The sequence below is a fragment of the Vidua macroura genome, chromosome 1 (genome assembly GCF_024509145.1).
Source record: "Vidua macroura isolate BioBank_ID:100142 chromosome 1, ASM2450914v1, whole genome shotgun sequence".
Taxonomy (NCBI): domain Eukaryota; kingdom Metazoa; phylum Chordata; class Aves; order Passeriformes; family Viduidae; genus Vidua; species Vidua macroura.
The window spans coordinates 122444615-122459608 of NC_071571.1; the positions used below are offsets into that span (position 1 = coordinate 122444615).

Sequence of the window (14994 nt, forward strand, 5' to 3'; positions counted from 1 at the left end):
ACACTCAAGACTGGGTATTGTGAGAGACTGGAGGAGATTGCTTGCTCAAAACATTCTGGATGTGTGTGAGGTTGGGCAAAGGGGCAGGTTGGGCCTTGCCCTGCTGAGGCAATGCCCTGCTCCACACACCCCATCCTCTAGAGCCTGTATCCCAGCTTCACAGTGACTGCCAGTCACAGGCACACTGGAGGCAATGCTCCTCATCCCATCTCTGAAGCCCCTAACCCAGCTCCTCAGTGGCGGCCAAACCAGAAGTCTCGCCTGGAGGAAGGGCCCAGGAAAACCAAAGGGTAGTTAAGCCAGGACACCAGGCAGGCACATGACTTGACCCTACCATCCCTTGGATTTTTTTATCAGCTAGAAGACTGCTGGAACCCAGCAGTGCTAGCTGTATTCATTCTTTTCTGCACCTTTTCTCTCTTTGTCTTTTTCTCTTTCCTCTCCTTCTTATAATGCCTTCTTCTCAAAATTTGAGTAACTTAAACTTGGGTTGGTTGGAGTTTGCTAAGTTGGTCAGGCCTAGAGTTTGCTAAGTTAAGGCTTTGCAAAACATTTTATGTTGTCTGAATGTTGCTCTAAACTTTTGCTGAAGTTCTGGGATTTTCTGAAATTTGCCAGTAAAATTTTTATTGTTTTCATCTCTTGAGAATATCTTGTTGGTATTTCTCTCTTGCATCTAATTAATGGTACATAAAAAACCTGCAAGCCCTTTTAAAAGACTTGTCAAGTGAGTTCTGGGGTCTTACGTGAATGAATAGTAAAACCACCCCACTGTGATGGGCCAGAGGTCTTGTGCATCCTTGCATAGTCTACCTCAGGAGTGGCTACTTCAAGGACCCAAATGGACATACAGTACACTGGAACCAAGTGCCCAGGGGTGGAAGCACATTCCCACCATTTGCCATGGAATGATCCAGACTGCACTAGAAAAGAGTGAGGCTTCTTAACACTTGCAATATATTGATGACATTATTGTGCGGCACAACCAAGCAGAAGAAGTTTTTGAGAAAGGGGAGAAGATAATCCAAATCCTCCTGAAGGCTGGTTTTGCCTTAAAGCAAAGTAAGGTCAAGGGACCTGCCAGGAAATCCAGGCATTAGGAATAAAATGGTAAGATGGATGTCATCAGATTCTCAGGGCCATGGTCAACAAAACAGCATCTATGTCTCCATCAACCAGCAAGAAGGAAATACAGGTTTTCCTAGGAGCTGTGGACTTCTGGAGAATGCATATTCCAGAGCTCAGTCAGGTCAAAAGTCCTCTATAGGTTATGATGCAGAAGATTAATTATTTTAAGCGGGGTCCTGAAAAACAAGCTTCTGAACAAAGTAAGGAAGAGATTGTTCATGCAATAGCTCTTGGGTCAGTCAGGACAGGACAAGATGTGAAAACCGTGCTCTATACTGCAGCTGGGGAGAATGGTCCTTCCTGGAGTCTCTGCCAAAAAGTACCAGGGGACACTGGAGGATGACTCCTGGGATTCTGGAGCTGGAGATACAAAGGATCCATGCCTGGTACACAACCACTGAAAAAGGGATGCTGGCATCTTATGAAGGGTTCAAGCTGCTTCAGAAGTGATTGGCACTGAAGCACAGCTTCTTCTGTCACCCTGACTGCCAGTGCTGGGCTTTTTCTTTCAAGAGAAATTCTCTTCCATACATCATGCCACTAATGCTACATAGAATGAGTGAACTGTGCTGATCATACAGTGAGCTTGAATAGGAAACCCCAAAAGCTCAGGGATCTTGGAAGTCATCATGAACTAGCATAAAGGTGACAATTTTTTATTAACATCAGGAGAGGAGGAAGAAAAGGTGACATATGCTGAGGAGACCCCACCATATTATCAGCTACCAGAAACAAAAAGTGATACACTCTCCTCACTGACAGATCCTGCTGTATTGTGGGATACATCAAAAATGGAAAACTGCCATATGGATTGCTGTATGGCTAATCACAAGAGCTAAGGGAAAAGGTGGATCAAGTCAGGCTGCAGAGCTGAAAGCAGTCTAGCTGGCTTTTAATATCATTCAACAAGAGAAATGCCCAGTGCTCTGCCTCTGCACTGACTCATGGATGGTGACAAATGCTCTATGGGGGTGGCTGGATCAATGGAGAAAGGCCAACTGGAAGCATGGAGGCAAACCCATCTGGCATATAGTGTAGGATCTGGGCATGCTACAGAACAAGGGGTGGATAATGTCCTGGTTCTGGCCAGGACAGGGTTAATTTTTGCAATTGCCAGGAAGGGCCATGGCTAGAACCTGGATATTATTCCATTATACCACCTCATGTCATTGCCAGGTTTGGGGGAGGGAGTCTCTTCCAGTCGAGTAAGCGTGGCAGAAGGCGTAGTCAGGTTTTGGCTATTCTCAGGGGAATCCATGGGAATTGTTCATTTCTTCTACCCTCTGTCACTAGCATTGTTGCTGTTACTGTTTGTTTTCTTAACCCACCACTGTTTCTAGTAAATTGTTCTTATCACAACCCATGACAATTACCTTTTTTGTTTCCAGTTCTCCTCTCTAGCCCACCACAAGGGGAGGGGAGAGTGAGTGAGTGGCAGTGGTTTGGAGAATGTCAGTGGGACACTAAATTGGATAGCACCATTCCTAAACCAAAACATCAGGTTACATTTAAGAGGTAAAGGGTGGGAAGCAAAAAAAAAACTAATGACCTGGCCTAGAAGACAAATGCAAAGGTAAGGTGGTGCATCAGTAGCTTCTGGATCAGAGTTGAAGGGAGAAACCAAGAGGTGAAGACTCTCAAAGAAGTGCAAGTTAAAAGCATAATTTAAGCCTGTAATTATTTAAGGAGAAGAGACATAGGAGAGAAAGATGGGCTGCAGTAAGATAAATGTAAGGTGGAAATCTGTATCTCCTGGACCCAGAAACTGCCTCAGACACCAGCTAATTTTACAAGATAAGTTACATGCATGCCCACATTCAAGAGGGCAAGAGTGAAACATTGATGGCAACGCTATGATTCGGGCTGAAGAGCTTCATTTTCCCCCTCCCATACCTGAAAGCCTTGAATCCTTGCCAAATATTCCAGCTGTTTTGAAGGTTGCACTGTAGAACAGGGGGAAGCAGGAGATATTCCTTTTAGACCTATGGCTTCGGCAGTTGGGGACGTTCCATTCATGAGAAGTTCCCTGGCAATGGTGGCCGTGCTATTTGTGGTAGGAGATATGCTGAAGAAAGAGCTAGAAGTCTGGCTCATTTCTTTGGATGACATATAGCTTACAGTGGTACCAGGGGCTGATTTGTTGCGGCTTGCTTCCATCTCTTGATATACATCAGGAGAGAGATGGAGTATTCCCTTTGGTGCTGAAAACAAAATCAAAGATCATTCTCATTACTTTAGAATGGGTTTGACATGTAGACAATTTTAATTAACATATTTTACAGTGAAAAACAAAATAAGAATTTAGAAGCAGTATATATATTTTTTACAGTAACTGTAAATAAAGTCACCTAATATATTTAGAAACAAAGCAGATCTGACGGGGCCCTCTTCTTCCTCTTCCCCAACTCTTTTTAAAATGATACAAACATTAACTTTAAAACTAAACTGTGGGTAGCATAGAACACACAATATGAACAAGACCTACAAACCATGAGAACAGATGTTACTTCAAAATAGTAGCACAATCATTATTTCCCTACATTCTTCTACCTCCTATCTGATACAGTAATTTCAGCTGTTTTTTCACAAATAATTGAAACTAGTCTATATCAGCACTGTTGCCACCAGAAGTAGTTTCGTTTTTTCCTCCCTCCTACAGCTGGTGTTTGTACTCCCCAGCTGCTCTATTGCCAGCAGCAGCACCTGTAGGACCATGTAGGGATGTTCATGAGAATGAGCTGCTGGAGGCAAAGGAAGGGCAGTGTGGATCCTTGTGGTAGCACCACTGCCTCGAGTGCTGGCTTGAAGTGTTTGCTGAATCACAAGGGCAGCCTGTGGTTAAAAAAATCTTAAATTGCCCTGCAGCCAGTGTTACTGTGCTAATGACTCTGGTGTGACTGACTGCTCTGCAGTGAAGAGGAATTTATTTATTTATTTATTTATTTATTTAGCTGCATATCCTATAGTTTTCATCCTATAGTTTTCAAATAGTTACTTGCCTTTGAGAATGTTTATACTGAAAAAGGAAAGCATATATGTGTCCTACTTAATATCAACAGGAGTTAAAGTAAACATTAAAAGAGCCAGATTTATTTATGTGAATAACTTCCAAATATTTCCAGTGAGATGTAAATTAGGGATAATTTATCTACATTTAAGCATTTTGAATACCTTTTTAGAAAATATCTCAACTCTAAACCTGCTTGGAATCAGAAATAAATACTTGATCAGTTTTGCTTATAGTCCTGTGCATGGAAATGTGCCGAATTAAGTCTGAAGTTTGCTAGTTTTCTTACACAATTAAGCATTTTTTGGAAACACAAATAACCAGTTAGTTGATACTAGAGGGAAACCTTTTTCTTATTATTAATGCATCAGAAAATGAGCTTGAAATGTGTAATTTCATATTAAGAACATACTTTAATCTTCTAGCACATAATATGAGTGAACCTGAGCCATATGGCATTTCATTCTAGGAATAATAAACCTGTTTGTTAACTGATTTAGTAATCCCAAGAGAAATCAAAGGGTTCAATGTTTAATTCATTTGTAGTACATATTAAATTAATCTCAGAAAGTAGAATAAATTCAAAGAAGAGGAGGAAATTAATTTCCAGTACCTAGGAACGATTCCTTTAATCCTAGAAGTGCAAGTAGTACTTTTAAATAAAATGTCTACCACAAGGAGAAGACTCAAAAAATATTACCTGTAATTAATATCCTCATTTTCAACTACATGGTGAAAATGGAACTTCCTCACTGCCGACTCAGCAAATTGCTTTCAGGTGAATCTTTTAATTGATTTACTCATACATTTGGCTTTAAATTCATATTACTTTTAAAAATCTGGAACATCTGCTTATATCATTTAGAAAGACATATCTGTTATTCACCTGATTGCTCTCCCCACCTACCTCCTGGGGAGTCTGGTTGGATCCTGAACATTAAGGCTGCTTTTACCTAGTTTAGAACTGGCTCCAAAGGCAGTAGACTGAACTCCAGAGCTGAGCTCCAGAGCTAAGCACAAATTCAAAACAATGCTGCTGGGAAAGATGGAGGATAGAATCCCTAAAATTTCTTTTTCTCCATCTGGGACAATTTCAAACATAATCTAATAGATAAACAACTGTGTAAATACACAGCATTATTTTATGGCACACAATCACTATATGAGAAGAGAGACTTTACACACTTTTCCTGAGGCTGTAACCTCCAAGCCCTACCTCTGCCTGTATTTTTTAAGTTTTACACAAGACGTAAGATTAATGAAAATTGAAAAAAAAAAAAAGATAATACAGATCTTGATAGTTGACGTTAGGTTACAAAACCAAACAGCAGTAAAAATACTGAGTGGCAGGTGTTCACCACCTCCTAAGAACTGCCCACTGTAAATCTGATTTCCCACGAATATTTCAGAAACAGAAATGTAAACTGAACAAAAGATAAAACAGCCTACTTGTTTAGAAATAACATGATATTAGCCCCCCCAATAAATTTTAGAAAAACATAGTACAATGTTAACTTTAAAAGAAGTTTAAAGAAGTTTAAAATCAAGTCCAGTGCTGCAGATGTCTGTTCCATTGATGTAATATTACTTAAAACAAACATTTTACATGCTTTCTCAGCCATTTCACTGTTTTTACATGATCCACCCAAATATCTAACTGCTGTCTGGAACAATGGTTTGGAATACTTCCAGATTACTAAGCTTTCTAAATGTTAAAATAACTAATATGCAGCATATGATGAATAGAAAGATATTGAGCAGAGTATAGCAAATGCTCTTAAAGTACTGACTTTAATGGTGATGTTAAATTAATAATAGTACTTTTACACTTTGCAACACCTTACTGCTAAAGACTTCAAAGTGCTTTATAAGCAATAATTAATTTAAATCATACATTGGCTCTGAGAGGCAGATATTATATTACCATCATTGATTATCTCTGGAAACAAAGTAATGTAATATTCTAGACATTACATTAATGTAGTTGTTAGATATTAACTTTTTATATTCAGGGCCTATGTTTCATGAAGCTTTTTACAAACATGTTTTAAAAAGTCAATAGAAACTTGGTCTCTTTGAAAACTTCTATAAAACATATATTAATTGTAATTCATTATCTATTATTTTATATATCATTCCTCACTGTTGCCTGCTTACTTCAACTCTGCTGTATGATAGGAAAGTGTATAAATATATTTAGTTACAGTAGTAGAGTTATCAAATGACAAGGGATACAACAACAGAGGATTAAGTGCAAGAACAAAAGAACCCTTCAGAAATTATCTTGTCTTCTAACAATCAGTTGATTAAAAAGCAAGGGGAAAAGAAATACTATCGTCTAACACATTTATGCATTGCAGGAGAACATCTCCAGGCAAACATTTTCATTCTTTTTTATTTTCAGCTAAGAAAAACTTTTGTGTCCACTAAATATTTATCCCATACAAGCTTCACCATACTTCACAGGAAGAATCATAATTATTAGGAGTCCCAGGATCTATAATTGACCAACAACACTGCACCTTCTGGTGGACATTAACTTAGAGGCACATTTATGAAACATGTTAAAATAATTTCCATTTATATTATTTAAACCTGTGGGCAAATGCACTACAAAAATATGCAGGCTAGCTATGCAATGTAATCACTAACATTTAAAAAACATGTCTTACTCATCATTGGCAGTAATTGTTTGCAGTCTCTCACAATCTTCTGAAGTCTATGAAAACACACCAAAGACCTTTCTTACCTAAGAATAAATTTCTTCATCTTCCATTGTCTACTTCTGCTGTCACATACTAGATAATAGCAAAAGAGCTAAAAGGCAAATGTATGAATAAGATACAAGATGGCCCAATGATCCCTCACAAGCCTTGCCCTGGAAATGTAATCTCAGTGTTTTGATTGCACCTTTTTTTTTTTTTTTTTAAGCAGCCATAATAGAGACAATCTCTGAAAGTTCTGTTTGAGTGATGTTATTTTTATCCCTAACCCTTTCTCTTCAGTGTCCCCTGGGCTGGGGAGGACATTTCTACAAATGGGTCTTCCACTTTCTGGAGTTTGTGGTAAACAAAACTAACCATTAGAAAAACTGTTGCATAGGTAATGGGGTGAAGAGCAAGAACTGACAATATTACTGAACAAGCATCAATGTAATAATACTCTGCAAAAACAGAATTTGCTGATACAGGAACAGTGACAAGTTACCCCACAGCAGTGGGCTACTAAGTTAAGAAAAGTTCACTGATGACAGCATTGCCTGCACACTCACAGCTATTAGAGCCTACACAGGTACCTATTTCCAATTTTCTGTTTCTGTCAGGAAGATCAGAAAACATAAGAAGTTGATATTTCAATTTTATCATTCAACTCCACAAGATGGACTAAAGAATCAGGCTTGTGTTGAAAATCTGCATATATATATATATATATACATATATGGATGTCAGTGCTACTTTTCTATACTTAATTAGTAGTGTAGGGATACTCTTCCTCTGCCTTCACTCAATGACTTCTCTGGTTCAGGGCACTCACTGACTTTTCACATTTATACTTGGTCTAAACCACAACTTTATGCTTCCTTGGATAATAGTTTTCTCCCCAAATTTTTGCTTATCCTACAAAAAAGCTATACTTGTTCATGTGTCAGAAGCAGTGCCAGCTGCAATATGACTTCCCCTGACCCTGCTAAGAGCACATGCTCTTCCCTGCACTACAACCAATGATATGGGACATGGCACACAGGAGTGTTTTCATGTCTTGTGCAATGATGCAGAGTAAACAATGGTATAATTCTGTATATGATATGCTCATGAATTAAGTTTAGCACCCTGGTATTTGAAATAACCTATTACTAGATGAAGAAAAGACTGTTCATAAGGAAATAATCAGTAGTTTTGGAACTGAATAAAATATTTGATAGATAATCATCAAAAAGCTTTCTTTCAGATTATGCTATCTGTAGTCACATTGAATAAAGCCTGCCTATAATGTGGTGCATAAAGTACCTGGAAAAATCTTGTAGTAAGGCTGTAAGAAGGAAAAGTTAGAACTGGATCTAATCCTGAATTCAAAATTTTGTACATTAAAATGGACAAAAACTTAAGAGGCATGGGGGATACTCAAATACAATAATTACTCCCTAGAACTGGCAGGTTCTCAACAGGCCCTAAAATATGGCCCATTACAAATCTACTGACATAAAAAAAGAAAAAAGAATTTACAAAACCAAATAACTACTTCAAATAACAAGACTGAAAAATGTAAATATTATAATAAAAATAAATGGTTTTATACCCCATTCAGTGTAAAAGGCTATTTATATACTAGCATATTTTCAAATTTCATTACCTCAGTAGGAACTCAGAAAAGGTCAGTCAGACAATTGAATAGGCAAATAGTATGGCCATTACGTTCTCAGCAATTGTCTACACACAATCTTGGCTTGAAATACCAAGCTGCAATTATTACTTAACACAGCTATCCATGGTATTTCTAAGTCACCAGCTACTGCAATATTCAGACATGAAAAAATGTTTTGTCATTACACAATGTCTTTCAATCAAAAGATCTCGTCTACATGACCTTAAACAAACTGATGTTATATAAAGCTGCTCGTGAAAATACGAACTTTGTTTAACCTTAAAACAACCATGGTACTGAAGTATATACTATTTAGTTCTTCATGAAATCAGGTCTTGATATCCCTAATTTCACTGGATTATTTTTTGTATAGCCGAAACAGAAATTGCAGTATTGCAGGATTTAAATTGTATGCATTCCTTTAAAATTTGGTATTTAACTAACATGAGGAAAGTCCTTTGAATTCTCCCCTAGCTTTACTACAGCTTGAATACATAACATTTTGGTAAAAAATAAGACATAGCATTTGCAGTGGGGAATTTCTACAGGATATTCTATGAAATATTCCAATAGACAGATGAAACATCTACACTCTAAGTTTTACATGGTAGTTTCTGCATCATAATTTTCCAGCAATATGTCCACGTACCACATACCCAAAGATTAAGATTGAGCAGGTTCAGAAAATAACCAATCAAATACAGAAGGAAGGTCAATATGCTTAGCAGTAAAGAGGATCAGCAAATTTGGAGCAGGAGCAAATCAAGCTAGTGAGCTGGCAGATCAAGGTGCTTGTAACAGCTGCTAGAAAGTGATATTTGTGGGGGAAAAGCAATTTAGGAGAGTGCCTAAGTGCAACTGGAGGCAGGCAAGACCATTCATTAACAGATTAGGAGGGGAATGAGAATGGTGATGATGAAAACAAAGGCCTGACCCACATGGAGAAGAGAGGAAATAATAAGCAGATCTACTAGACAAGGACAGAGAGGTTGCTGAAGCTAAGAAGGCCAAGGGGGCCATCAACAAGCACAGCATATGTATGAGTGAGAAGGAAATCAGAGGAGGAGAAACCAGTGTTTGATGTTGAAAGGGCATGAAGAAAAGAATGGAGAATTAAGTTTTAGTTCTGGCAGCAACAAAGTTTCAGTTCAGAAGATTCAGTTTTTCAAGGACATGATCATCCTAGACTAAGGGTGAAGTACATGGTGGGTTCCAGGTTGGAGGGAAGGGACTTGGAAAAGGAGAAAAGACTCCAGAAAAGTGGAAGTATTTAGAGTAACACCGTTCTGAGGTGAATTATGTGATGCTGCTCCATTTTCTTACCTGAAGACAGAAAACCAAATGCAGATACTTAGCATAATTACATAATTAAATTTGAATTTGAGAGTTAACATCAAAAAAGAGCTCTGCATTTCTGCTTCATGAGCAGATTTTTCCAAAGAAATAGACTAGCAACCTTGAAAAATGTAATTCATATCGGCCTTTTAGGAGACTGGTAAAAACAAAAGGCTACATGATCTGAAATTATCTCCATTCACAGAGCTAGCTGTCTCCTGCCATGGTGCCTGCTTCCTCTTTATACATTTTATACATCAAAAGCTTGATGGCTAAGCAGTCTCCCAGACAGCTCCTTCTTGTCCTGAGGGCACCCAAACCACAGACCTCATAGCCCAAGTCTATATTTCTTACATATGCACAATCTGTACTACTTAAGAACCAGGCAGCAGGTTTCTCACAACTCTTTCTTTTTAAGCTGTATCTAAAATAGGCAGAATATCTGCAAACCAGCCAGAGAACACCTGAATACACATCTGCACTTTCATTCACAAGAGTTTCAACCAACAGGCAAACTACAGTCATGATTACTTTAGATCACTCCTTCCCTGTGAATTTCCTATATTTTAAAAGCATTTGATTGTTTCTTTTTTGGCTGCAAATCATATTAGATCCACATCTCCAAAAGGCAGCTGCCATTATCCAGATGACTCTGCACTCCATGAATACTCTCCTCCTGCTGAAGAAGAAAACTAAGTCTCCAATGCTCTGGGCACATGCTTAAAACACTAGGCTCTTCATAAACACACATTGCACTCTAAACTCAGCAAAGAAATCATCATCTCTGAAGATGCAAACCTTGCAGAACTTCAAGCACTTAACTGAGCATCTCAAAAGTGGAAATGTGGGAAATAGAGAAGGACCACTTGCAGTTGTTGTCTTACACTCCAGAGTTGAGCCCAAATCCCACGCACACATAAAAATGCTAATTTGGCTCTTGTCACTAGTTCTCAGAACAGCAAAGAAAAAAATAACACTCCCTTCCCTGTTTTCTTAATATGTTTTTTAATATTAGGTGTTTTAGAAGTTTTTTCAACTATTAAAGAAAATATGTAAGATGCATTTAATTGGTATTATGCTGGACAAAATTATTTTCATTGTTAAATGAAACTGAAAAATGACACATCAGTTATTAATAATGCCAAATGCAGCACGGATTTCCTAGTTTCAGTAAATTAGGAAAGAAATAAAATTGAACAAATCTCCTCTGCTTCTAAATTTAATTTTCCAGTATCTTCAATTAGAAAGAAAACTTAATTAGAAAATTAGCAAATCAACTCAGCAGTTACAGAGACAAGGTATTATTTAAACATAACCAGCTGTGATAAGAGACTCCAGTCAAGGCTGTGAGACATATAAAGTGAGGACAAATGGCTCAGCTGAAGGAACTGCTCCACTGATGGTATAATGTTCACCTGACAGTCTGCTAGCTAAAAAAAAATCCCCACAAAACAGAACAAAAATATCAAAATGAACAGATGGAAAACTATTGTGCTGTGGCCTTTCACCAAGTAAGTGGTGTTTTCTTGTCAGAATGGCAAATAATTCAGCGAACATTTAGTGATGTATCAATGTAATTCCTAGCAAGAGTACATTACAATTGACAAAGCTGAGTAAATTTGGAAGCAATTCAGAAGCCAAGTCCAATGCAACAGTAGCACTCAGCAAGTAAAAATGCACACAATCCACTATAAATCACCTTTGAAATATACCCAAAAGAATTACATATTTCAGCAAAATATAACACACAAACATTCCAATTAAAAATGCCCAAACTACAAAACAAAAACTTTATTCCAAAACTGTAGACTTCTGTTCCTGCTCGTGGAAACATAGGGGTATTAAATTATCTACTGGAAGTTTTCATCAAGATCCCCAGTTGAAAAACAAACAATTAGAGGACTATATAAAAAATATCTTTCTGAAGCTACTGAGGGCCAGAACTACAAAGTTCAAACAAATTTGTTTCCTTCAATGTGAAGATGTGTTAGTATGCAATATTTCATAAATGCATAATTTATATTGCATTTATTTTCTCCAAAAAGCTGGTGAAGAAACATCTAAGTAAGAATCTGAATGTATCCATACATTTAGGGCTTATAATAACACCAAATCTTTTTGTATTTTTTATATTTCTTAATTTATATTTCTTAATCTAATATTGAAGTAGAGTTTTAAAAATACTAAAATAAATGTTATTTACAGAAAAATATAAAATTTTCTCATTACAGACCTAAGAAACTCTTCAGAATATCTATTTGCTTTTTTCTCTCCTTTTTCTTTTTTTTTTTTTTTTGTCACTGAGAACAATTGTATGAGATCAAGTATCTTTGTTCCTTTGGAGATCATCTGCTCCTGCTGCTCATTTACCATCTGAAATCATAATAATCTGTTGGTGACAATCTAATCATCTTCACAGTAACTAATTGTCATGTCACAAACAAATGGTTATGATTTCAGGTGGTGAACAAACAGCAGGAGCAGATGTACTCCAAAGAACAAAGACTGTAAAGTCATGCACGAATCCCGAGTAATAAAATGTTAGGCAAGAAAAACAAAGAGTCTGTCCTTTAGAGAGAGGTAGGATTGCTCTGAATGTGTTTTTTTTTTTTTTTAATTACCAGATTTTCAGTAGTTTGGGACTCCCAAAATTGTTAGAAATAGGTGAAGGAAACCTATATGATGGAAAACTGAAACTGGGAAACATGTAAAAACAGTTATGGTCATTTTTTTTTCCTTCTTAGAATTATAATAGATGAAAACACAGTTATATTTTACTTTTATTTTTATACTGTTCTTCATAGCTCATCTACAGTTTCTCCTAGAACACATTCTGTACGATGTTTGTGATTACTCCATCCAGAAATACAAAGAAAAAATATGTTTCCATGAAAATGCACTTTGTAATAGTATTGTTCTTTTGTTGCATGTTTTGTTTCTGTTGATAACTACTTAAATCTAGAGATAAATGTTTACTGTTTACAGTAAACATCTTTTGTATGGGCTGCAAATGCTTCTGGTCTGCTCACAGTCTCTCAAAATCTCTTCCAGAAGCATAAGGGAAAAAACTCAGTCAATATTCTCGCCATTTCACATGTGAAGAATGTCAAAGATATCCCAAACCAAGAAACCAATAGCTTTGTGTTTCATCTTTCTTTGAAATTGCGAAATGAAGAAGACAGGTAAAGAAGTAAACCTGTGGGAAGAAGCTTTGCCAGTGAGTAGGAGGAACAGAAGTGGGTTTGCCACATGGATAATGCAAGAGTAACATTATTATTAGACTTTATAAGAGCAACAGGAGAAGTTAATATTCAAGACTATTTAATAGGGAATACTAAATATATATTGAGCTACTAATTAGGAGGATACAGACTGTAGAGTATTTCTCAGCAAAAACAAACAACATCATAAGAGTACAATGAAATTTCTTCTTCAACTGTACTGAAATATAGAATGGTTATGATTTTTGTTTTCTGTTGTACTGAAGTACACAAATTCCCTTTACTATTCCAGTTTTATTTGACTCAGATGGAAACACAGGGCATTATACACACAAAGAAAGACTATCTGTCTGCAAAAGGAAATTGATGCACAATAGCCTGTCCTAGCAGGACACAATTGTTTTCCTGGTATAAAATTACTGGAAATATGAATAAAAGCTGCCAAATGGTAGATGTAGCAATCTCAGAGCCTCAGATTTTCAAGACCACTGAAAGTTACATTTATGGTAACAAGAAATGCAAACCTGCTCCATTTGCCCTCTTTTAAAGCTTCCTAACTTAAAAAGAATTACTTAAAAAACTTCAAAAGTAAATTCACCTACCAAAAAGTGCTGTTCTTAAAAATTAACTAGTAAACTCACACCTGTAAGGATGTGACATTTTTTATCTCCAAGTGTGGAACTTGTTTGGAACTGACTTTAAAAAACCCTGCACTTCACAGGTGCATGAGAGATCATGCATAAAAGTGATTTCTTCTATTCAAAACACCCAGGCAGTGTTCAAAGTCAGGCTGGATAAGTACTTGAGCAATCTGGTCTAGTGGATGGCATCCCTGCACATGGCAGGGGTGGTTGGGACTAGATAACCTTTAAGATTCATTCCAACCCTCTAACATTCTGTGATACACTTTAATCACCTGCTTATTATTAATGTTGCCTCTAGATTGGAACCCTCAAAAAAGGGGGTTAAGAGATTAAGAACAATGCTCTCTGAACAAATGCTCCTGTCTATTGGCATGCTCCATCTCTTTCAACTTCCAATTTACTTGTAGATCAGAAGAATGGAAATGAAGGCATCAAGCAGTACAAAAGTGTCTCAGAATGAAAACCTGTTTCTGTACTGTGGCTCTAGTGGCTGCAAAAAGGTCTCTGAGCAGGTCTGTGAAAAATAAGTTATTTGGTCAGCACAAATCTAAAATATAATTTCTGTTAATCTTGTCTCCTGTTGAATGAGTTTGCCTTTGTGTTCTCCTTCTAGATTTGGATTTAAAGGTAAAACTGTCAAAGTTGTCTTGAGCAGCCTAAGAGATTGTGGTTTTTTTTTATTGTTGGTTTAACAGAAAATCGTGGATTCATGTATAAGTATCTCTGCTACAAGATCCTGAAAGGACAGGAGAAAAGATAGAGGTCTTATTCTGCTGTCTCAAACTCTAAGATGTTAACATTTGAATATATTTCACAGATCTTGTCCTTAGAGATTTTGACAATACAAACACAAATCATCTAAAAGTATTGATGGGGGTTGATGACAAGGCTGTAAGGAAGCTGTTAATGGGAAGACTTAGATCCTGTAGAATCCTTCCTTTCAGGGAAACACAATTGCATGTGCTGAATCCAAGATCACTTTAAACCCTAGCAAACTGTTGTGTAGGTTGAAGCACAAGTTACTCCTCAGGTCTCTGGGTCCCTCTGTGGTGACTGGGAAGACCATATATATAATGGAACACCACTGAACTCCACTGGAACACCACTGAAACTCCACTAAAACCTGCTTTTAGGACCATGTCTTTCAGATGTATATAGGCAAAAAATAGAAGGTAGCTCATGTGTGTGTCCATGTCTGTACAATCCTTAGGTGAGGGAGATAATGTTTGATACCCTTAAGAAGCTCAAAACTACACATGATTTTTCTAGAGAAAAATCCAGGGCTCATGAAAAAGTG

At 37.1% G+C, this 14994-nt stretch overlaps 1 protein-coding gene and 1 long non-coding RNA gene across 4 annotated transcripts in view; one reads left to right on the forward strand and one right to left on the reverse strand.

Annotated features, from left to right (window-relative positions):
• STAU2 (staufen double-stranded RNA binding protein 2) overlaps nt 1–14994 on the reverse strand; it is a 170798-nt gene that overhangs the window by 82014 nt on the left and 73790 nt on the right. For all 3 annotated transcript variants that reach the window (XM_053995765.1, XM_053995840.1, XM_053995685.1), the window contains exon 12: nt 3022–3329. In XM_053995765.1, the coding sequence (XP_053851740.1) occupies nt 3022–3329 (308 nt within the window). The remainder of the gene's footprint in view (nt 1–3021; nt 3330–14994) is intronic.
• Nucleotides 12333–14199, forward strand: LOC128817515 (uncharacterized). The gene is made up of 3 exons (XR_008440224.1): nt 12333–12412; nt 12884–13014; nt 14105–14199. It is a non-coding gene; the product is annotated as an uncharacterized LOC128817515 (long non-coding RNA).